The sequence below is a fragment of the Amblyraja radiata genome, chromosome 8, assembly GCF_010909765.2.
Source record: "Amblyraja radiata isolate CabotCenter1 chromosome 8, sAmbRad1.1.pri, whole genome shotgun sequence".
Taxonomy (NCBI): Eukaryota; Metazoa; Chordata; class Chondrichthyes; order Rajiformes; family Rajidae; genus Amblyraja; species Amblyraja radiata.
The window spans coordinates 19,241,185-19,266,208 of NC_045963.1; the positions used below are offsets into that span (position 1 = coordinate 19,241,185).

Here is a 25,024-nt window from a genome sequence, read left to right on the forward strand (position 1 = left end):
CAGAGGCAGAGAATTCCAATGTCAATTTTTGTTCTTGTTTTATTCCTGCCATCCCTTCATCATCCTGACTATATCTGGATTGGAGGGGGGAGGAAGAAGAATCTTAACTGATTGGAGTAACATGTGTTATGGTCTAGGCTTTTCTTCATGAGGAAAGTAGGGTAGAGTTTTGCTACGCTGCTTAATTCTGGTAGAATTGTCATGTCGGGTGAGGACTAGTCATGACAGTTAAGGTTTCCACATATGTAGGCAATCATTATGGTTTATTGGAGGAAACTGACAAAAATAGTTTAAGGCTACCAATACCCATTTGCACCTGCAGCTTCCACTTTGGTCCAAGTTGACTGATTTGACCCAGATTAGAAATTGTACTTTCATCTTTTGACCACGGGTACTTCTGCATTTGCATTTTTAGAAGTGTTAAATTCAAACTCTTTTCACTTTTTGAGTTTGAGGTTATTTAATTATTTTCACTTGGACATGAGGCAACATTTGCATGGATGCAACCAATACACCATGAAATATTTATAAATGGCGTTTTGTTGAATAAATAGGGTGATTTCTACATTCTCTTTTTTTTGTTCCATTCAGGTGACATTGCATCATCATTAGTTATAATTGTGTCAACAGATATTGGAAGTGTCACAGTATTTTATCTCTTTACAGATTTGTGTTGTGGGGTTTTAAGATGCAGGATTGATTTAGGTTGGAGAATACCACTTTCCCCTGAACTGCCCATTCCTGAAAATTGTTCACTGGTTGTTGGCTTTTCAGTTACTTATTGAGTTACTTCAGAAATCAGTCGAGTCAACGACATGTTTAGTTTTGCTTTGTCAATTACATCTTGGTATCTCAACAAAATAGCCAATGTTCTCATTGAAGGAAGATTTTGGCAAGCTATTAGCCAAGATGTGAAATTTACCTCTGCTAAATAATGGCTGAATGTCTGTTAAAGAAATCACCAATTTCTCTCCTTTCAACTGCTTACTGCTTGCAGTTGGAAAGATTCTTACTGGCTAGCCCTATTGTCTTGTTTAACGATGAGATTAATCTCCAACCAGTTAAAGGAGATTATTTCAAATCTGTGACATCTCTTACTCCAACTTTGCATCTGCTTGAGTTATGCTGCTCCTGCCTCCCATATGTGGTTATTTGAAACGTTTTCTTCATTCTAATCTTGGTGAATTTAATGTTATGCTAAATTTAGTCCCATTCATTCCTCTTCCTTGCATTAGCTCACTGACATTCAGTGATTCCAGGTGAAAGCCAGTTTGATTTTAAATAGTGATTTTCAAATTTAAATCCCCTCATCTCTTAATTTCTGCCAGCTCTGCTGTCTGACATTATTGCATGTTGATCATCCCAAAATATATTTACTCTTTATAGGTGCCTTCAGTTGCCATGGCCCTGAGTTTTGTGATCTGCTGATCCCTTTGCCGCTGGGACTCTTAGTCTGTACAACTGACCTAGCATTGAGTCATCACTCATTCCCATGAAACACTGAAATGCCATGGGGCACAGAAGTGTTAAAGGAATAGCACAATACAAATTAGACAGTATAGTTGAGAGAAGTTGATGGGATTGAAAATGAGGATAATGGGAGTTTAGACATGGTTCTCAAGGAAAGAGGAGTATGCAGAAGTGTAAGAAGTAAAGTAAATGAGTTTGGAACCTCCATCAGACACATGAATGAAAAATGCTTGGTTGACGAAAATGGAAGACCTCTGAATCACGTATAAAAAGGAGCTTGATCATTCTTTGCAACCTTGATTGTGGTAAACTATCCTCCATTTTTATAGACAACTTGACAAATCTGACTTTCTAAACTTCCTCCCACTCTTGTCCTTTATCTAGCTGGATTGTTAGATTCCAGCTGCATTTAATTCTTCGTGTATCTGACATGACTTCTTGTCATTTTAGAGAATAATTTCTTAGTCCCATTCATTTTTACTACATGCCAGTCTTGATTTGAAAAAAAATAATTGCAGGGCTGCAGGGGAGATGACCTAAATGGGACTAGCTACATTTCATTTGCAGAGTCCTTGCACAAACTCTGATATAATTCTCTAGTACTGATTGTGCTTTGGCATAATATATTCCATGTGCTGGTAATGTTTTGCCGACCTCTCATTGAATACCTTCCTACTCCTCTATTGTAAGGTGCCGTGCTGCTTAGTATGTACTGAAGGGGCATACATTTCCTACGTAGAATATGGAGAAGACTGGCAAAATTAACTTATTTCGCTGCCATGGGTTCTGCTCCCTTGATATCACTCGCATCCCAGAAATTTGACACAATGGCTGGGCAACCTTTAAGTTTTGATATTATTGAATTTCAATCCACAGACCTGGCCCATTATTAAAACTCCCTTTCTCACCACCTGATATTGCCCGGATAAACCTCTGATCGTCTTCTGTACCTGTAGTGCATGCCAATGAATTATGTGAGGAAGATTAGAGATTCATGGCTCGGGGAGATAAGTGGTGGATTTAGTTTTCTCGGTTACTTTTTCTTATTTTAGAGAACTCAAAACTTTTATAATATATTTGAGGGTTGGGTATTTAAGGTTAATTTAAATAACATTTAAAATATGTGGATTGCTATGTAAAAGTGACCACACAGCTTTCAGAAAACAGCCTGTTTCTACACGGTCAACATATCTTAACAGAAACGCTCAGCTCCTTTGTTACTTTCTGACTTAACTATTCAATTGTTGTCCTTGCTAGACTTTTCTATCCTCTATAAACTTGACACCAACCAAAACTGCTGCCATCCTCAATTACCCCAAACCTCCGTCATCAACTTTCTTTGTGATAATGAAGCTAGATTGGCTTCTATCCTATAGATACTTTGATCTTCATTCCAATATACAAATCCCACCATAGCTCCTCAACCTGCTATGTCTCTGATGTTCAAAATCTCCATGCCTTTCAGGGATTTTAATGTATGCCAAATACACTTTGTTTTCTCCATTAGGGGTGGAGGATTTATTGGATATATGTAAAGGACTCTAGAAGCTAGAGCTGTGATGTTTTAGATCTTAAGTTACCCTCAGGTTAGAGGTGTACCTGAGTGGAGATGGGAAGTGAAGTCCAGGCTGATGGTCTCCTCTCTCCCCCCCCCCCCCCCCCCCCCCCCCCCCCCCCCCCCCCGCTCTTATCCATGCATTGCAATTTCACGTGTCAGTTATACCTGGTTCGTACGTGGATTCTTTATTTAAATAGCCGTGAATGTCATTTTCATAATATTTTGTTTTTTTCTTTGTTTCACAGCTTGGTGTGGCTTTTGGCTTTCTTTTACCTCCAATTTTGGTGCCTAATACTCCAGATGATCTTGATTTGATGGCAAACAACATAAGTATATTGTTCTATGGAACAGCAACAATAGCCACATTGTTATTCATCCTGGTTGTCGCAGGTACGCTGCCAGGATTTTATTCAAACACCAAGTGAATGCATCTGGTTACTTTGACTCGTGCAGACATTCCCTAGGCTATAAATTATTTTGGGACTACTTGCAGCATTCAGTCTATACAAAGATTTTGTTTCTTCTTGACCTGAAAAACCTTCCCAATTGTGTCCCCACCCCATATATCAATTCCACCACTGAATGTTCTTTATTCAAGGACCTGCAAGTCTTGATATTTCATGTACAATATTTTTAGTTTGTATTTTAATTTGTTAATATTTGGTTAACATGAATGCAGGGGCACACTCTGATCCTTGATATTCTGATAACTACTGATGTAGGTCTAGTGACCTAGGTGGATCTATTTATTCTTTTTACAGAGTAGAGCACCTATGATTTAAAAAGCCCTCCATTTTGTAACAGACCTTAAATATTAGTGTTATTTGAACTTTCAGATAGACACCTCGTGGTTTCAAGACAGCTCCAACATTAAATAGTTTCACATCTGATCTTTGACTCAACCCCACTTTCCTGCCTGTCCCCCATAATCCTCGACTCACCGATCATAGAGAAATTAAAAAATGTGAGAAATAAACACCAAATTAAGAGAATTATTTGATGAACAAGCATCTAACCAAAGAAAACCAGTAACTCATTATACATTATATTGGAATAGATGTGTCTTCCGGTTTTTATTTGAGACTAAATTGTAAATAAGAGTCACAGGTAAATAAACAAAGCAAAAACAGGTATTGGAGGAACATGCAGATCAGGCAGCAAATGTGTTGCGAAGGGTCCTGATCAAAAACTTAGTCTGTTCATTCCCACCAAAGAAGCTGCCTGATCCTAGTTTCACTAGCAAATTGTTTTTGTTCGAAATCTCAGCCTCTGAGTAACTTGTGCCTAAATAAACCTCACTCACTGCTCATCCTTCAACAACTAGCACCTTTTTATATTATCTGGATTGCATCCTATTGAGACTTTTAAAACCCCTTTGATATGCCTGCTGCTGTAAGAATAAGTTCAAATGATCACCAATGGTGAATCTGCAGGAAATTTAAAATCTGGTAACCTGAACTAACTGAGTTTCACCCCCGACTGCTACCACTTCCTGTCAGTGGTATCCTACGATTATATTTTTTCTTTAAGTAAATGCCATCAAATTGGAGTAGAAATGTAAAAACTCTACATGTATTAATTCCAATGCCATTTCCCCAGTCTTTCCTCTTTTGGCATCCTGCTTGAGGCCCTTCAGCATTATCTAGTTTCTCAGACACTACGAAAACCCAAGAGCCCACTAAGGCCCTTTTCCATTCTTTCAATATTTGACTTAATATCTATTGTTAAACCTTGCAATCTCTCAGTCTTCCTTAGAGCTTCTCCAATTTTAGTCTTTTGACGTTATGGCTCTGAAATATTAAAATGTTGAATATTACATTAAAAGCATTATGCAAATGCAAATAGCCCTAATTTTTGAGTGTGCTCCAGACAAATGCAGTTCAGTGAGTATGGAGTTTTTTGTTTGCTAAATGAGTATCAAAAATAACTCCTTTGTTTAGGTTTGTTACACTATTTACTATCTCGTGTCTGACAGTGTCTGCAATTTTTTCTGAATAGATTTTACATGTGCCTGGAGTACTGTTATCCATTAGGTGTTAACTTTGTTTCTGCTTGACTTACCAATGATAGATACTCTTTATGGTTTTATAAGCTTTCTAGGTAGTATCTTTGTGGCTAGAGCAAATGCTAATTAAAGTTGGTAGTATGTCTAGAAATGAAAAGATAAAATTTGAATCTTCATGAAATTGTCTTGGTTATGAGAATTTTATCCTTTTGATACCATTGCATTAAACCTTGCCTGGGCTATACGGTCCATTTTTATATTTGTGTAAGCTGACACTTGCTTTTCTTTGTTTCTTCTTTTTCCCCACATAGTATTTAAAGACAAGCCTCCACTTCCTCCAAGCCAGTCCCAAGCAGTGCTTTTGGATAATCCTGATGAGTATTCCTACAAACAGTCGATTATAAATTTGTTTAAGAATGTTCCATTTGTGCTACTGTTACTTAGTTATGGTAAGAATTTCTGTTTTACTTCTGAATTTTAATATCAAACATTCCACGTTTTAACTCTGATTTATTTTGGTTAGTTCTCAATGTGATCTACTGTTTTTCATAACAGTTAAAAGGTTCTAGTATTAGTCTTCCTTTTGTAGACTATCACAGATATCAAGATGTAGAAATCACAGCACCAGAATTGCAAGAAGTACCAAAATAATATGGTGTAACCAGCCGCACAGAAAAGTACTTACAATTATCCACAGTTTTCCTTCTGTAGAGGCAAGGTTTGAATTTGGAATACATTCAACATCCAGTTATGATGCAAGCTTCAGTCTTGCAGCTATTTACAAGATTAACCAAAGACTTTGAGTTGTTGCAACATGTATTCATTTTTCAGTTTGTGCTTGTCGACTTCACCTGCATATTCCATCTTCCCCTCCATTACTATCCATTTCTCTGCACGGTCACTTCTATTTCTATCTGGATTCATCACCACAAACAATCCAAGGACACAGACTCTGTTCTTCAACTAATCTAACTAACCTTTTCTATTTTGGAATCAACTGCTTGTTGATACGCTGTCGTGAATGAATTACGTGTTAGCAATTTTAGGGCACTATGAAATACTGACTTGCACCTACATAGTATCTTTCACAGCCTTGGTGAAATTGCGATTTCTGTTGGATGTTAATTAACAAAATGTATAGTTTTTGGAAATCTGATCTTATTTGACAATAGTAATGCTTGCATTTTTAATATTTTCTAGGTATTTTGACGGGGTCATATTATTCAGTAGGAACACTATTAAATCAAATGATCATTGCTCACTATCAGGTAAATAAACCTTTTTTAAATAACATTTTTAAAATTGAATTTAGTATCTTAACTCACAAATGGAATGTACAATGTGGGTTGTTATTGAAATGATGCCCATGCTATTGACTTATTAATTGAGTAAATAACGTAAATAGCATAAAGTGCCAGATGAATAATTAAATAACTTGGTTACCTTTTCATCTTGTACTATTTCTGTCTCCCAATCTTTAGTTAAAGTTAAATTACAGACCCACTCGTGATGAAGTTGCACATTCACATGTACCTTGCTGTTATTTCTTCATCCCTTATTTTACATATGTAGTAAGCTGTGTGCTTTGTATACAGATGTAATTTCTTCAAAGCGTTACGCACTGTTATATATGTATTGATAAATTGTGGAAGCTGAAGTTAATAACTTAATTACACATTCTTCTGACCTTGAATTACTAAATCAAAGCCATTGGTGCAGCTTGTAGTCATTCATATGTAATTATTATATGTAATATAGAGCATATAGAAATGTAATCTGCATGAATTTTATATTTTTTTACAAGGGCCAAGAATTGAATGCTGGGAGAATTGGACTAACTTTGGTGGTGTCAGGGATGGTAGGTTCCATCCTCTCGGGTTTCTGGGTGGACCGCACAAAGGCATACAAGTGAGTTCAGCGTACCCCACTGTAACATAAGCAAATAACCCAAATTTGTATAGTTGAAGCAGGATGATAATGTTGATTTTTTTTGTTGTTGGCATTTTCAAACTTTCTTGAGTCTAATTCCAGACTCTGCAACAAAACCAGTATCTGCAGTTTGTCTAGCTAAGTGTCGCTTTCAGTCTGTTAGTTTGCTCTCCCATTTACCCTCTTTGGGATTCTAAGTGTGGCAAAGTTTATTAGTACTGATGAATTCTTTACTTAGATTGATTTATCTGAATTTCTTTAACTTGATAATTAATGAATTCTATTCCATAGTTCCTCTCATTCTAAGGGAATCCACTGATTAATATATAGGAAAAAAATGAGAATGGAATTGGTTATTAAGCAGGGACTTGCAGTGTATGAAATAAAATTTCCTGGAGTGTTAACCCCATGCTACTGATATATAAATCCTATTACATTTTCGCTCGCCCATCCAAATTCTTAGCATAAATGTTATTGGCAAGTGTGAATATTTGTGTCCAAATTGTAACTCAAGCTTGCTGCAATTCATTAGATATTTATCAGGTAATTCTATGCAACTATTATTATATTCCACTTAAGACCTTTTAGGGCCCAAATATATCTGGACCTTTCAGAAGCAGTACAATAAAACTAATAATCTGCTCTCTGGCTGTTTGGAAATACCAGTGTTTCAGCATCTAGTTCCCATCAATGTAGTCAATGGCAAACTGTTTTAAATTCTGCTTGTTAGTCTACCTGTGCTAGACAGGCATAGACTAATCAGCGTCTTCACAGCTGTTACACGTCCAATCTGTTTACCCATGTAGTCCATATACCTTTAAAAACATTCTGTTAACAAAATCAATTCATCCATCTTGGAAAATCTGAATAGACAAATCCATTGCAGCTGCAGTTTTTGTCTACTCTGTATGAAACATGAACTTTACTCTTAAAACATTAATGTATAGGATTATTATCTAGTTTTGTGGATTTCCCTTTCATTAATTCCTTTAACATTTTGAAACCTGTTTGACATCAGACTCCTGAAACAGTCTATCCTGAGCCCTCCTGGGAAAGAATTATCAGGCAGAGAGGAGAAGATTCACTGCTTCGAACTGACATTCAATATGAACATAGTTGATTATCTAAAATCAGTATCCCATTCCTGCTATACCCCATATCTCTTCATTCCTTTTATCCGAAGAGCTAAATATAACTCTTGATTCGCAGAATACTTCTGCTATGAGGTTTTCTGGAACAGTTACTTATTTTTGCAATTGTTGCAGAATTTCCCCCTCTAAGGTGAAGAAGGAAAATTATTTCATTAGAATTCCAGTATCTTAGGGATAATTCTGGAATTTCCCTATTAACGGACCTACTTTATTGTTTGTTTACGAAAGGCTGATTAATGTTGTATGGAATTTTCACTTTTTTTTTTTCTCCCTTATTTACAGGCAGACTACCCTTGCAGTGTACATTATTTCATTTATTGGAATGCTCGTTTTCACGTTCACGTTAAATCTTGGCCATATTGAAGTAGTCTTTGTGACAGCGGGCGTCTTGGGGTAAGAGACCATTATGTCTTTCAACAACATGTGTTGGGGAATGCTCTTCAGAGTGTTTGGGATAAACGTTCAGAGAGCCCAACTGGTTGCATATGCTAGAACATTGAAAATATAATAGTTTATTAAATTGGGATTTTAATACTCCGTTTCAACCCAGTATAAATTTTAATATAGCTACCAGGACGCACGATTTGACAATTTGGAAATTTGCCATTTGAATCTTGCGTGTCTTCTTCAATCCTTGGCAACTTTCATCCCTCTCTAAATTGGGTGTGGACTTTCAAATAGGGTGTAATTGTAAATTAACTTACATGAAATGTAAATTTGCTGAAGAACTAGGTTTTCTCTGAGGGCCTTGTTTTGAGGCGACTGTTGTGACCTGGCACCCATGTGTGCATGTTCTGCAAGGGTTTCAGGATTGCAAACCGAATTGGGAACTCTGCCCTTTTCATCTTGTCAGTGGATTAAGGATCATTCTGTGCCCATGCATCTGCATTGGCTAACATTTGCTAATTGAATACAGAATGAGAGCTGTGTGGTCTGTTTATCTATGCTAGGTAAACTTGCTGAGCCATCAGGGGAGTCTGGTGACTGACTTGTCTGTAATGTAACTTGTATTAAGAAGCAAATACTGGTAGTTGTGACTTTTGTAGTTTTGGCCTTTTATTGGTAGTTCCAAGTTGGGTTTTTTTCTTTAGAGCCAAAACGTAATGGAAACTGAATGATTTCCATTGTAGGCAGTATAATTTGGGATTATAATTAGAATCTTTTGAGCCACTTTAACCTGAGCATCTATTAATAATGAACACGTTACTGTTTAGTAATTGCATCCCTCTGACAACGTTTTCATCTAACTGGCCGCAGTTTTTTGAACTGTCACATTAATGGTTGCTGCTTCTGCTTTAACACTCTCAAGGATTCCCAAACCTTGTATTCAGATGAAATCTTAGTTTATGTAAAACATAGAGTCCCCTTGTTTTTAATGCAAATAATGCCAGTGATAAATATTCCAAGAATATCATTAACTGTTCTAGTTTAATTACACTAGAATCTAGTTTACATTATTCCAATTAATCATCCAGTCAACAAATTCAAACATATCTTTTTATGGGAATGAGCTTCCCCCTTGAGCCCTTCGCAGAGATGTAATGGAATCATTATCAAGTTTATTTGTGACAATGTATCCGCTTTTTATTGTTCTGTAATACTTGTTAGGGACATAATGTTTTTTAAAATGTTTGTAGGTGGCCCAGTGGTGTACTAACATGTTGCGCCACAGAGTAATGGACATGGGTTCACCGCGCGATTCCTTGTATGGTGAGTTCTTGATCTCAACCAGTTAGTCTAGGGGAGAGATTTCCCCAGAGAAAGGGAGGGAAGTCAACTGCACACCTCCAACAGCTGGTTCAAGAGCACTATTAACAAAGACTTGGGAAAAGGTGGTTACCCCACCTTCAGCTAGAAGCTGAGAAAATAGTTCTCAGAGCTGAGTGGAATAATTGAATTCCCATCCCAGCTTTGACCTGTTACGGTTTGACCTTCTCATTCAGAGGCGAGCAAACCAAATGTAATGAGTTGTGTCCATAGCGCACATTTTGAACTGCCTTCGTTGCTGCAGTTACACTTACAGCTGTCTAAGAATTTATTGATTAATGCATTGGGACCCAACATAAGAAAGAAATGTTCTATGACATTGGTTAATGTTCTTTTAACCTGTTGGAAAAATCGCCCCTCCATTTCTGAAATGTAAAATGCAAATTATAATGGTATGTACAGTAGTTGTCTTTGCAACAAGTCTTATTTCACTTAACCAGTAACACTCAGTACTTTTGAAATCTAATATGCTGCTCTAATTGTTATATCTCCATCCCTCCATTCTGGGATGTACTGATTTATTTTATCTTTTCCTGTCACATTTTATTTACTTTATTTATTGAATAGATTTGTTTTACACTTGCTTTTCTGAACTTCAAACATTTCTGATTTAACATGTATGACACATTTACAACTTTGTTTACACTGTTGAATTATGAACTTGACTATCAATTTTCCTTTTTTTTTTCTTCTTGTGATGCTGCATTTGTAGTGGTGAACACATGCTGAATAAGCATACAGTTTGACCTTATTTGTGGCTATAAAGTGCACAAGTGAACAATGCTTTTCCAGAAACTCACTTCAGTGCTGCCCAGAAATTAGAAGGGTTTGGATTTTTTATTTTTAATGCATTTCTATTTTGATTTGTTCAATTACCAACACATACATACTCTGCTGTATTATAAATCAAAATCTCTAGAGACATAAGCATGCTCTATGTATAATAACTGGTATAAAAGCAGCATTTTAAAAAGTGTACTTTCCTGTACACCTTGAAATTATTTTCAATGAAATTGTCAATCTATTGTACTACTTGGACTTCGAAAGCAATTCTGCACGTAGGGCAGTAGTATTTAGTAAAAGTTGGAGTTGTAAACGTATGATTAACTGGCTTTTGTTGTAACCAAACATTTTTTAATTTTTGCAAATAAAAAATAAAAACAAAAAACATTGGAAATACTTTGGTTAGGCACATGTTGGAAGAGGAACACAATGTTTCAGGTTGAAGATTTGACCTGAAATGGTAAAAAAAAAAAAAATCCCCCAGCAGATGCGGCCTGACCTGAGTATTTCCAGCATTTTCTGCTTTTATATCGTGGAAATCGTTAATGTAGGCATGACTGTTCAGAGATTTAATTACAACAGTGAGCTAGATCCATCCAATGAATTAAGTTTCATCTTATCAAGATATTAAATCTCGGTGCCTCATGCTGGCGTTCTTCAGCTTTTGAAGGACTTTCTGCAGTGCAACAGTAGTGGTCTACAGATTATGATTGAACGGGTGTGGCTCTGTGATTATCAGGCATTTTATCGATATCCTTGTATTAATCCCTGCTAAGATTTAATATTTGAATGTATTCTGACGTGTAGAATAGGTGTTAAACATAAATGTGGTACCCAGCTTCTCTTGTCAATGATAAAATGAGAATATAAACAAGGACATTTTCATTTTTGTGACAAATATGATAGATAGAACACCCTTGTTGCTTTCCCCATAAATGCTATTTTAATGTCTTGTCTTCCCATGTCTATAAGAAGAAATGTATCTCTAGCTGACGAGGAATACGGATTAAGCGCAGTCCACCTTTAAATGGCTTTTTCCTTATATTTGACCCATGAAGGACATAATTTTAGGTGTTTTGCTTTAAATGGCAACACTAAACATATAATTAACATTATAATCCAGAGTAAAACTGAACAGTTGTGGTTCTGGAAGAATAATTAGTGGGTGTTAGTCCCTGCTTTTTGCCAACTCCATACCAGGATTTTGTCGGCTTGTTACACGCCTAGGAGGAGAGACATTTTTAAGCAGTAATAGTCCAGTTTTGAATTTGGAAATTTAATTAGGGAAATAAGATGACCTGTTCATTCTTTATACCAGACACTGTGGAGGTACAGTAAAATGCAATATAGAGGTATATCGATGCCACATTTGTATAAAACAAGGCTTAATTAACTATAGTAAATTCCTACGTATGTGATTCCAGAGCATGAAAGTCTGTTTGAACAGAGGAAATTCACTGTTTCTGATCTGTTTTTGTTTGCAGTTTGCAATAATCTAACTAGAAGAATTGACTATTCTGAGAATTGTCAGTTGTCAAAATTCAAGTAATTACGTTCATGAGTATTAGGCTGAGGTTATATTAAATCATTAAATCGTTTTATACACGATGCTGTATTTGCATGCAGTACTTGGGTGAACTTGAAAATCCTAGGAAAACAACTCAGAACTTCGACACTTGAACCATCTTTATAATTGTATTTTCACAATTTTTCCCCAAGCGATTAGTCTTAACACCAGCTACAGATTGAGATCCAATTTAATAATTAATGACTGTTAGGTTATTGTAAGTATATATCCCTTTAAGAGTTGCAGTATTTTTGTATGTAAATAAAATGTTCCAGATTTATTCAACTTGTGGCAGCTGATGCTTAAACTGGGCGTACAGAAGTTCAGTCATCAAAGGATACAAATATAGTTTTGACATGCTGCTGTTTCTGTACAAATTGACTAAATATATCTTTACATTTTCAGTTTTTTCATGACCGGTTATCTTCCATTGGGCTTTGAATTTGGTGTAGAAATAACCTATCCAGAATCCGAGGGGACATCATCTGGACTTCTCAATGCTTCTGCACAAGTAAGAGTTTGGATGATCCATTATGAAAATAATGCTAATTTGATATCTTTGCAAAAAATAATCTCTCTGAAATGAAGTCATAGTTACTCTCTGGCCCATGCTGACCAACATGCCTTCCTGAGAGATTCCCATTTGCCTGCTTCTTTTCCCCATACCCCTCCAAGTCATATCCATGTTTCTGTCCAACATCTTTTAAACATTGTAATTGTACCCATCTCTACCACTTCCTCTGGCATTTCCTTCCATCTACCTACCACCCTTTGTGTGGAAAAGGATGCCTCTTCGGTCCTTTTGCAATCTGAAAGCTCTCGTCTTAAATCCATGCCCTTTAGTTACAGACTCCTTGTACCCTGAGGAAGAAACTGATAATCCATGTCAATTATCCCTATCTATGTCTCTTATGATTTTATAAACTTCTTATAGGGCTTCCTTCAGCTTCCAAAATGGTCACATTGGTCACATTCTTCAGTCTGCACAATAAACCTCCATTCCCACCAAACCAATTTTGTATCTAACTGGGTTGTTCACCTTGATCCCCAGTGATCTCACTTTCTGGACCAGTCTACCATGTGGGATGCTGTTAAAAGCTAGTAGACATTGTGTACCAACTTTTAAAAACACATTTGTGAGACACAATTTCCCACACAATGCCATGCTGAGTATTCCTCAATAGCCTTTGCCTTTCCAAGTGCAGATGGATCATATCACTCATGATTCCTACCACTAATTTACCCACCGCTTTTCTCACATCTCACTGATCTTGGGCCAGCTTATTTCAATTTTTTAAAATCGTTTAATTCCTATGTTTTTAACATCTGAGTTGCCAATTCAGATGTATCGTAAAACCGAAGGTGTGTCTTTGCCACCTGTCAATGGTTTACACGGCAGTTTGGTGGACACAGCTTATTCAGGTTATACAAGGTGTAGCAAATTAATTTTGAAGAATTTTGGTATGTGTTCTTTGTGAAGATATGACCCATGGAAAATTGTCTCAGCAGTACGTTCAGTCAGATAACTAACTACATTCTGTAAAATCTGTGCCAACATCTTAAACCTACAAGTTTGAATATATAGTTTTGTTGAACTGGCCATGTGCTGAATATTCCAAAGACACTCCGCCATTTTGAGGCACCAACTACCCATTATTAGATAGTGCTCTTGTGGTAATATAAGTAAGGTGAATGTGCCTTCTTGCATCGGATGCATAGGTGCTACTGATTTTGTCCAGAAAATTGGCACAATACATGTTCATTTTCTAAAATTGTAGATTCCTTCATTGGAAGGCACAGGATTACTGCTGTCAATTATGTTAACAGTCAGTTGGAAAGGCTCATGGCTCTGGCCCCATTCATATTACATTATCTAGTAAATAACAATTCTGTTTAAGTAAATGTTCATTTTTGTCAATTCAAAGCATAAACCATGTATATGAGTAATTTTTAAATAGTTAATTGATTTTTTTGAGTTTAATAATTTGTTTTATGATTTGTCACAGCACATTTAAGACCAACTGTTGTGACTTTTGTCTTTGAGGTACAGTGTGAAAATTGGCCCTTAAGCCTACTGAGTCCGCGCTGACCAGCGATCACCCCGTACTACCCTACACACGAGACAATTTACAATTTTTTTTACCAATGCCAATTAACCTGCAAACATGTACATCTTTGGAGTGTTGGAGTAAACCGGAGCACCCAGAGAACGCCCACATGGTCACAGGGGGAACATACACACTCCATAAAGAAAGGACCCGTGGTCAGGAGTAAACCCAACTCTCTGGGGCTGTAAGGCGGCAACTCTAATGCTGCACCACTGTACAGCTCCACTGGTTGAAGTTGTAAATTTAGAATTGTGTATTGGCTCTGGCTCTTGCTTTTAATCTTTGTCTTCATGGAATTGGCAGTTTCCAGGAATTGCATATGCACAGATTGTGGAGGAAAACACCAGCCAATAACTCCAAGAGAAGGTGATGGTGTATTATTAATCTTGGACAGTTATTTCAATATTGTTTTTCTTTGATTCCAGCTATTTGGAATTGTGTTCACTCTGGCCCAAGGAAAGTTGAAAGCTGATTATAATACATTTACAGGAAATATCTTTCTTTGTTCGTGGATCTTTGTGGGAATCATCCTTACAGGTAATTGGCTGTTTTTACCATTTAATCTTAATGTGTAATGCGTTGCTGTTTGAGAAAAGCAGCACCTCCATCCACTAAATATATAAAAGATAATGTGGAACAATGAAAAGCCATTTGGCCATTTAAGGCCATTCTCTCCACAGATCTTTTACATTATTCCCTATTCAGGACTCCATCCTAGTCAGGTTTGCGCAGGAGCCAAACAACGACTGAAAAAACTCCCAAGAAGATAAAGTTCTGAATTTATTTACCCCCAAGTTCACTCCTGTTCCCTTGCTCTTATCCACACCTGAAGAACAATGAATGAAAATCTTTGGATTAATCTGACCATTCAGTATGTGCTACCTATGGTTCCCACAAAGTAGCAACCATTATGTTCTGCGATGAATAAAACCAACTGTTTCTTTTTAAAGCTCGGAACCTCTACAATGGTCCTTCAAACATTTATCCGGCTCATTTTGTTTTACGGAATTTATGGAGTTAATTGCCATTGCATTAACTACTTTCGCCTGGAATCTACATTTTGAAAGGGGGGGAGAGACATTTTCTTTAATTCTTTATTGGCTTATGACGTTGCTAATTTCCTTCTGTTTTAAAAATCAGTCCAAACCCCTGCCTCCCGTTTATCTTTGCTGCTCTTCATGTTCTCGTGCCTCAAGGGGTTTGAAGGTTAAGATTTTCTGATATCAAGATTGGACCACTAATATATTAAGTGAAAATAATTTATTTTGGTTTAATTATTTAAGATACTTTCTGACATTCTAACTCTAGTAACATTGCAATGGTTGGATCTTTGCAGAAAAGTGTTATTCTTCAAGCAAGTTATTTTCCATAATTCATTGTTTGCATCCATTCTATATAGTCAGCTACTTCCCACCCACATTTGTTAATCTACTGGAAGTTATCCAAGATTTATGCTATTGGTTTCAATCTTGTGAAATGACTATTACTTTGGTGTTCAAACAATTAAACTATTTGAAGGTTCCTTCTTTCATCGTGTTTTCCTCATTAGTCACCTAGCCCCTATTCTTCAGCCTAAGTGCATTCATTTAGTTAGTCTTCTGTGGAACTTTGTCCATTTTTTTTCCTGATGACCGAGTTCAAGAGTGTTTATTTGTCATGAACTTGAACAACGGAATTCTTGTTGCAGCTTTACAAGCACATTTGATGCAACAGCATCAATATATTATCAATTATTCTAAGTAGACTGGACAATTTATAATGGCTTGGACATTGTTCTTTCTTTGTTGCTTTGTCTTATATGTCTTTTATTTATATAGCACATTTTTAGTCAACTTGCATTGACCCCAAAGTGCTTCACATAGTTACATCCACACACACAGGCAAAGGTGGGTGAAGTGTCTTGCCCAAGGACACACACAGGCAAAGGTGGGTGAAGTGTCTTGCCCAAGGACACAACGACAGTATGCACTCCAAGCGGGATTCGAACCAGCGACCTTCCGGTTGCCAGCCGAACACTTAGCCCATTATGCCATCTGTCGTCCTTTATTGCAACCTTGAACGATTTCATCATGTTTATGTGGCATAAGTTGTTGCTCTGAAACAATGTTGATTACTTATACCTTAAAGTGTACCCTGTACTCCCCGGCCACCATGTTAACTCCATGTTAACATGAGAAGTAATTAAGTTAGTATTTTCTCCCTGTTGCCACTTGATTATTTTTTTACTGTGCACAATTAATTCCTTCTGTTTATCAGCCTCTTCACTTTGAAAATAATGGCTACGTATGGAATATGTCCATAGTTTTGATAATGAAGATTGATATTAGCACAATTTCTTTCCCCATTCTTGTCCTTTAAGCAGCAACCAAATGGGTTATTTTACTGAGACATTATGTCTTACTGCTCTCCTTTTAATTATAGGTTCCACTCCACTGGTTTCTTGCTACTTTAAGGTAGCCTTCTTTCACATTTGGATCGTTCCAGATTTCATTGACTATTCCAAAATATCAGGAGTGCTGGTGATATTTTTCACAAGCATTCATTTAAAATAAATTGGACTCTGCCCTGGCTGTTTTAATTTGCTATGCATGCATCAGTTGCTTGACCAAAGGTTCAAATAGAATTTTAAATCTATTTGTTCTTTTGTTTGCTTAACAAGTGTACCACCTGTTTCTGAATTAAGGAATCTGTTCTGTTCCAGAAAGCTAATCTATTATGGACCTATTGTAGTTCTGCACTACAATGATTTACTTCCTGTATATATTGTTCACCCATCCTTTCAATTAGCCCTACTTTAACAGTTTTCTACAAGTGTTCTGGTTCTACGTCAGTGGCACTTTGTTTTGAAATACTGCCATTTATTCCACCATAACACTTTTGCAGCTTTAATAGGCATTTTCCCCCTCAAGAATTTGGTTATTCTGTAAGGTGCCAATAACAGCCATTTTCTTCAGCTTTCAATAACTTCCAGTTCCTCCTCCAAATGGACCTTCTATTTCCGTGTCTAATTCAGCCACTACCATTTAACCTTGTCGCAAACGTCTTTCTTCATAAAGCAGTTCCAAGCATAGTATTTCTCTTTTATTTTCTTTGTCCAATATAATACTGTATAAATTGAGAATCTACTAGACTTTGTCCACTTTTGATTCTCTGGCATTCTTGAGATTCTATGCACATCCTTTTTTCGGATTATTTAAATTCCGAAACTGTCTTTTAGCAACTTATTTTGACAGTCTTGCTGCACTCATTGGGCGTTTACCCCACTGGAAAGAAGGCTGTATCAACCATGCCAACTCAAGGCTTAAATTCTATCTACCTTCACCATTTGTTGATATAAAATTTCAACTGACTGTAACTGTAAACATTGTGCACACTCTCCACCCAAAGTATTGTTTATATTCTTAACCAATTTACCCAGTTTTTTTCCTAATAAATCGCAGAGCTCCTTTTACCAGCTGCTCCTCTCTCCAGCACAGGAAGTATATAGCCAGTTCAACAAACTACAGGTACTAAGTTTTGATTGTATGTTGAGTACTGTAAATACTTATAGTAAATTATTGTAGGTTTCACGACTTTTAATGCAATTCAATTAGCAAAAACTGTATTGGGTGAATTAGTTAATTAGAAGCTCATTTGGAAGATTGATAGTACATATAGATAGAATTCAGAAACCTGAGAGGGGGGGGGGGGGGGTCAACCAGTAGTGAACAAAATGTGAATATAGAGGGGTGGTGTTAGTTTTTCTTGAGCAATGAAAGTCAAAAGTTTATTTAACTTCACTGAAGTCCTGATGGACAATTACTGAAGAATTTTGACTAAAAGTTTGAAAAGACCTACTATCATGTCGCAGTGCAGATCACATGATCCCCAACATGCTCTTCTGGTTATCCAGGTGCAGCTCTTGGTGGATAAATCCACATCTCTATCCTTTAGGCTTAGACAAGATACGGAGCAAGAAATTCTTGAGGTTCCATAAGAGTGAGTTGTTCTCCAGTGGTAGGCTGCTGCTAATGGTTAGTCCTAGGAGAGGTTGTGCACAAATTCTTGACAACTTACACTGACCTACACAGCCTTCTGAATATATTGCAGCTTTTTAACATATTTCAAGTATCTTCTCTGTACAGTGTGTGAATGTTAAAACGCTAATCACTATTCTGTCACTTGAAAAGGCATATGGCAAAACTTGGTGGCTATGCAAGTGATGGTAAGAAGAAGCAGTGGTAAGGGATCACGTTCACTAAATAATTGTGAATGAAAAGTTCACTGAAAGGAAGACACTATGTAAACTGTAAAGGTAGCTGAAACAACTTTCAAGGATCTGACTCCTTCAGAGACATTATGATCATAAACTATTAAGCTTTCATTCTTGCAGTTTTACATCCTGTGAAGTCTTGAGCATCTGCAGCTTTGTGACGCACACAGCTCTTGTTTGGTTTGCTGGCATGTTTTTTATTAACAAGTCAATTGTGAAGCTAGTCTCTTTAGGTTTTTAGGAAAGAAATATAACCAGTCTACATGAACGAACCAGGATTGAGACAGTCCATGGACAATCGTGTACAGGGTAAGGTGGCGTCATGCTGCTGCTGCAAGTAAAAGAAACCAGAAACAAATTTTTGATAGGAATTTGATTGTACTATGGATGGAATACTGTCACCTCACCTCTGGGAGTTCTGTCGAAATGAGGCTGTATGTAGGATATGAAAGGCTCCTTTAGAGTAGTTTTAAATGCATGATTTGCATCTAATAATCTACTTTATTCACACCAGGGGCAGCTGGTGGTTTGACACCAGTTAGAAACCTGTCTTTGAGAGGCTGGAAACTAAAAGTAGCTGAGGAAAATGTCACGCTAATGTTTGAAGGTTACGGTTCAGACATTTTTGTTGGGGCAGATTAAAGGGAGTTCTACTCTGCATCTGACTGATCTATGACCGTAACAGGTGGGCATAAAGCTGGCCAGGGCTGGCAAAAAATGCCGTTCTGACTTAACAAAATAATTATGCATCTGACAAGCTATAAATATTATTCTACATGCATCAAAACAAGTTAGTGTCAGTTTGTTTTTTGTTTCTTCAGCAGAAAGTACATACTCTAGTCTGTCCACCCTCTGATGTGGAAATGTGACATTTTTTCCTCCAGCCACTAGACGTGGTATGCAGTTGATTGTTGTTAAAGGTAATTAATTTATAGGGTGTGGCTTAATGAAATGCCAGTTTAAAAAAAGTAAATACTTCCCATGTTATATATAACACTCAAACTAGTTGAATTTTTCATTAGTTACTCAGGTCAATGTGGAAAAATCATGTTACTCAAGAGCCTCGGGTACTTCTAAGTTATAAACACAATGAATAACGTTTACTGCATGCATAAGTAATATGTTAATAAATTTAGTTGTTTTCAAATATAAACTGGAAAATGGAGCATCTGCACAACTGTTGTACTTAAATCTACACACACTACCCATGGGAATGCAGCTTTAACATGTGAATTAGCATCTGTTTTACATTGGACATAGCTTTAATGTGCCGCACCAAAAAAAGGAGAAAGAATAGTTGGGAGTGATTATGAGGCAGTAATCCAATTTGGGACTTTTGGAGGACATAAATTACAAAATGAAGTTCATCGATTTGTGGTGGGGCGGCATCTGATTGTGTTTCTGTGCCAGCATTGTTTGCCATGTTTTCTACCACTCGGGCAGCTGTCAAAGTCACTGGAGTTGACTGTCCCTGCCAGTAATTAAACATTGTAGGTGTCCTAAAAGATAGGTTTGGCGACATTGAGCATATTTGTGCTGCAGTCATGCTTAAATGGTAATCCTATGTGGAATCTCTACAGGAAGTATTCCAAGCCGGGCTTTCTTCACAGCTGCTAGCTACAAGCCCATGTCATGGGCTGTTAGGAGAAATGGGTCTGGCCTACTTGGTATTGTTAACTATAAAATTGTAAAATATTTTAAGACTCATTTAAACACGTACATTGAGGACCTATATTTAATACAAACTAAGCCAACAATAAGAATTAAATTGCACGTTTCCAAGGTGCATATTTTTGTAGCAGCTATTGGACAATTTTGTTTTGGTAAATTATTGGTCCTGCATCCATGTCCTCCATTTTTAATGCCTTGGAATCACCCCCTTCTATTGATAACTTCTAATATGTGCTGGATGATTTTATTAGTCTTGCTATTTTCAGCCAGTGTGCTGTCTGGAAGCAGTGTGAGGTAAGGACTCTGCAAAAAAACAAAATTGTAATGTCAATACTTTGTTTTGTGTATGGTGCAGCTATGCATTTGAATTAAAATATTACTTTTTGGTGACTTTCTTAAAAGGTTAACAGAAGTCAATTACAAATTATTTGTTCCTTACTGTTTGCTTGATAAATTGTATAACATCTACAGAAAGATATGGTGTGTGTAACTGGTAAATGTTCTGTTATTATTTAGGACAACCTTTTGCTTAAATAATGTGAATGAAGTATTTTTCAGTAATTCTAATTTTATTTATTAGAAATGCATTTGTAATATCCTTATACAATGATGGAAACTCTCAGTCTCAATTTTGAGATATGCAATTTTGAAAGCTTCATATTTTTGGCTTTTAAAAGGTGCTGTACATACTTTGATCTAGCAGAATTTCATTGAGATTTAGTTGACTGCATAGGTAAACTAACATTTTTAAATGTATGTACTCGCTTTCTTAGGTTCCTGTTTTCATAAAATGTACACGTTAAATAAATAGATTGTTTCATAATTTTTGTTTTCTTTACAGTTTTCATAAAAACAGACTTAAAAAGACAACAAGCAAACCTAGCTGCAAATGCCCAGGTAAATTAATTAAACTTTGTTTTTTTGAATGCATAGAAAGTTTACAATCAATTATCTTAAATGTCACTGATTCTTTGTGTGAATTTCTTGCACATATATGAATTGCCATAAGAAGGTGGTGGGTAGGGGAGTGCATTTTGGGTTAGTTCAGCCTGACAATGCCATCCCTTTTCAAATTTGTTTTCATTTGCTGAGATTTGAACCATGCCCTCATTCTGCTATCTACTGAATTTCAGTATTTGTGGAACGTTTTAATTTATTGTCACCTGAGTTTTCCCATTTAATCGAACAATTAATATCTATTTAGAGGGTATTTCTCTCTATTGAAGATTCAATATATTTTATCCAATGCTATTGGACCAATCTTAGTTTTTGTGCCAAATTTCTTTATTTGCAGTTCAGTAAAACTGATGTTATCTGGCCATTTAGAATCAGAATGGTTCGTCATCTGATTCACCAGGTGATATCTATTTTCCACTCATCAGGCCCCAATTTCTTTGCTCCTGGACCACTTGCCATGGGTTCATTGAAATGTTACTGTAATATTAAAAAATAATGTAATAAAATCCAATAGTCCAGAAAATCTGCCAGAGTGGCACCACAAAAACCCTGAACGTGCCAAATTAAATGTTTCACTGTATTATAGAAGAAGCTGTTAAAGTTTAAATATTGGGTATATTTTTCTCAGCAAAGTGTACTGCTGCCTCTTTCCATCAAAACAAGGAAGGTTGTTTGCACAATACAGCAGAATATTTATTGACATAACTATTTTACAGGGAAGTCTGTATAATTGATGCCATTTGCAAAGACTGTTTAAATGGAGTCCACACATTGCACCACAAAGTCTCCAGATAAGGATGTCCAAAATAAAGAGCAAAAAGTATTCTTGCAAGTGTAGAAGTTGGGAGGTCATGATGCAGATGTATAAGATGTTGGTGAGACCGTATTTAGAATATTGTGTTCAGTTCTGGGCACCATGTTATAGGAAAGATATTGTCAAGGTTGAAAGGGTTCAGAAAAGATTCATGAGGAAGTTGCCAGGACTAAAGGGTGTGAGCTATAGGGAAAGGTTGAGTAGCTGGGTCTCTCTTCCATGGAGCACAGGAGGATGAAGGGGTATCTTACAGAGGTGTACAAAATTGTTGGCCGGTGTGGGCAAGTTGGGCCGAAGGGCCTGTTTCCACACTATCACTCTATGACGCTAAGTAAATGTGCAGAATATTAATTCCGCTAGCTTGTGCTGCAAATAACACAGGATTGTCAGCTCATTGTGGCATGAAAAAGTAATATATAGCGAAATGACATGGATTTCTGGAAGTAATTTGACACCTATAATCTGTAGTTGAGGCTCGTGGGGTGCAAGGCAAATTTTTGACCTGCTTAAAAAAAAAAAAGGTTTGGTGACAAAAAAAGAATAATTGGTATGGGTCATTATTTATAAATAGAATGGATGTTATTTTTTTTTTTAAATCCAAGCTTGCTGGTCGAAAACCAATGAGATTGTTTGCAATATTACAGAACTGATACAGATTTGATGTAAACAGTGATTTAAAATTTGTATTTTCTAAAAGATAAATACCTAGAAGTGGTAGAAGTCTTATGTGTGTAATGTGCAAACTGGGAGGTCATGTTGCAGCTGTATAAACCATTTTCCCAAGTTGGGAGGAATGGGGTATATACTTACTAGATTGATAAGCAAATTCCCAGAATTAAATTATTTTCTAGAAGTAACATTTCCTTTGGGTGACTTGATTGAAGTTATAGATTTGAAGATGGATTTGTGGTACTTTTGTCTAGAAACCATGTTTTAAAAATTAGAGCCAGGAATATTGAGGAAACCCCTCGTCACACAAATATTTTGGATCTATTCTGCAAATGGCAATTGATATTGGGTCAGTTATTGAATCTGACAATCTTGAAGTTAATTGAATTTAGCCACAGCTCTGTGAATAATGGTGTTGTGACTATTATGAGGAAATAAGAATAATTGATTTATTTTTCTCCCCTCAGCTTGCTGATCGTGATTCACTAGAAAGAGTTTCCACTTCACAAAGTGAACTTCATGCACCAGAAGAAACTACAATCTAATAAATATGGGAGAACAGATGGCAGTGGTACAGCGCACAACTAGTAAATGGCACTGAAATAAATATGAAGAGCTGCTAATGGTGCAATGGTTAGAAAAATGTGATAATTTATTAACAGTGACCAATATTTATTAGTAGTTCGAATCATGGAATCATTTCACTGGTTTCAAGAGCATTAGGTTGTTCCAGTCAGATAGATATTTTTGCAAAGAAAAATTGGAAGTTTGACTGGTTTGAACAAATAATTTCTACAGAAGACTTAAACTGGACCAGAATTCAATTTTTATATGTAAAAATGTATCGGAGCCAACTAACTTGAACATCTATGTCAGTCTTACATATGGAGTTTGTTTTAAGTATTATTTTGAAATGCTACTATACCAATGCCTCTGGTAATTTTCCAAATGTAAGCACACTGAGTTTTTGACATTCTCATTGTTTTAGAAATAAAATTGCTTTGAGATTTTGTTATTGCTCTTGGGCATGTTGGATGAGTTCTGAGAACGGGTCAGTGTTCTGAAAGGTAAGGGAGAATTCAGCCTCTCAAAAATGTAAACTCTAGCCTTCTTAATGTTCAAAGAAAGAAATAGTTTTTTAAGTTAAATTGTGTATAAATAGCTCTTGCACAATTTGTAACATCCATAAAAGCAATTTCCATGGAAATGCACTTGATACTTGTTAAGTAGTCAAAACTGTAATGTGCTTAGCTATAGCTTGCACAGATTTGATATGTTTGTAATATATAGTTGTATATATCAGCAGCGAGTTGCAATTTTCTGTTTTGGGTGCATAGTTATGCTATGGATGTCCAATAGTACATATGTAAAAATATTAGTGGACAGAAGTTATTCATACACCACAGTCTGCACTTAAATCTATTCAATTCACAGGAATGAATACAGTAGGTTTAAGTTCCACAGATGATATTCTATCTTTGACTTCATATGAAGCTAGAGAGTAAAATTGTAAAGTTTGTTGTCCAATGCAGTCTATGTACTGTAAACCCCCAGATGTTGGGGGGGGAGCAAATATCTGTTCATCACAATAGTTGTGCCTTTAATATTGATATGAAAAGATGCAACAGATTTTAACTATTTAGGTGCATTAAATTCTAAGAACTGTATTAAGATCTAAACGATCAACCTCGTGTAAGATCATTAGTCCGCTGGATGGTACTGTATATATTGGCAATGTAGAACCAAAGTTATTAATTATGTCTCTATCCTTTCATTGTTAATCTTAGAGCATCTGTACAGTTGAAGTCAATTCTGGTTATTCACTTGCAAATACCCATAGTTCTGTCACTTTACCAGATGATAACCATCAAATGATGAACCTGTCACTGTGGAGTAAACATAGTTGTAGTTACTTTGGTTCATGTTCCACATATCTGTATATAATTGTATCATTTTCTTCATCATGTGATTTTAATACACAATGAAATTTTTATTTTGCATAAAGTGGCTTGTGTGGTTTTTTTCTCGCTCTCTCCCTCCAGATAGCTTGGCTGGAATCGGGAAATAATTCTGTAGGAAATTGTCAGTATTTTTGTAATGCTTTTGGTATATTTTGATGTTTGAAAGAATGTGGGTAGGTGGGACTGAACTTAGCACTTCAAAAAAAAAGTCTTGATATGATGGAATTTGAATGAAATATGAACAACAATTTAAGACTTGGTATAAACCATACTGTTTTAAAGCCATTGCATATGAAACATGGTAAATGATGCCTTTGTTTTAAAGAATTGTCTTATTTAAAATTTCAATGTGAAATGTGTTG

The 25,024-nt window shown here is 36.3% G+C and overlaps 1 protein-coding gene across 8 annotated transcripts in view; it reads left to right on the forward strand.

Annotated features, from left to right (window-relative positions):
• flvcr1 (FLVCR heme transporter 1) overlaps positions 1 to 24,701 on the forward strand; it is a 29,503-nt gene extending 4,802 nt beyond the window's left edge. The window contains exons 2-11 of one of the 8 annotated variants that reach the window (XR_004412812.1): positions 3,274 to 3,418; positions 5,345 to 5,482; positions 6,234 to 6,301; positions 6,838 to 6,941; positions 8,396 to 8,506; positions 12,636 to 12,741; positions 14,764 to 14,875; positions 17,779 to 19,510; positions 20,939 to 21,158; positions 23,169 to 24,701. Coding sequence is in view for 3 of the 8 variants with exons in the window: in XM_033025319.1 (XP_032881210.1) it covers positions 3,274 to 3,418; positions 5,345 to 5,482; positions 6,234 to 6,301; positions 6,838 to 6,941; positions 8,396 to 8,506; positions 12,636 to 12,741; positions 14,764 to 14,875; positions 21,103 to 21,158; positions 23,169 to 23,246 (918 nt within the window). In the remaining 5 variants the exon portion in view is untranslated. Of the gene's footprint in view, positions 1 to 3,273; positions 3,419 to 5,344; positions 5,483 to 6,233; positions 6,302 to 6,837; positions 6,942 to 8,395; positions 8,507 to 12,635; positions 12,742 to 14,763; positions 21,159 to 23,168 lie in introns of those variants that run through there. The other 7 variants (XR_004412814.1, XR_004412813.1, XR_004412816.1 and 4 more) reach the window with 7 other exon arrangements.
• The last annotated feature ends 323 nt before the right edge of the window (positions 24,702 to 25,024 follow it).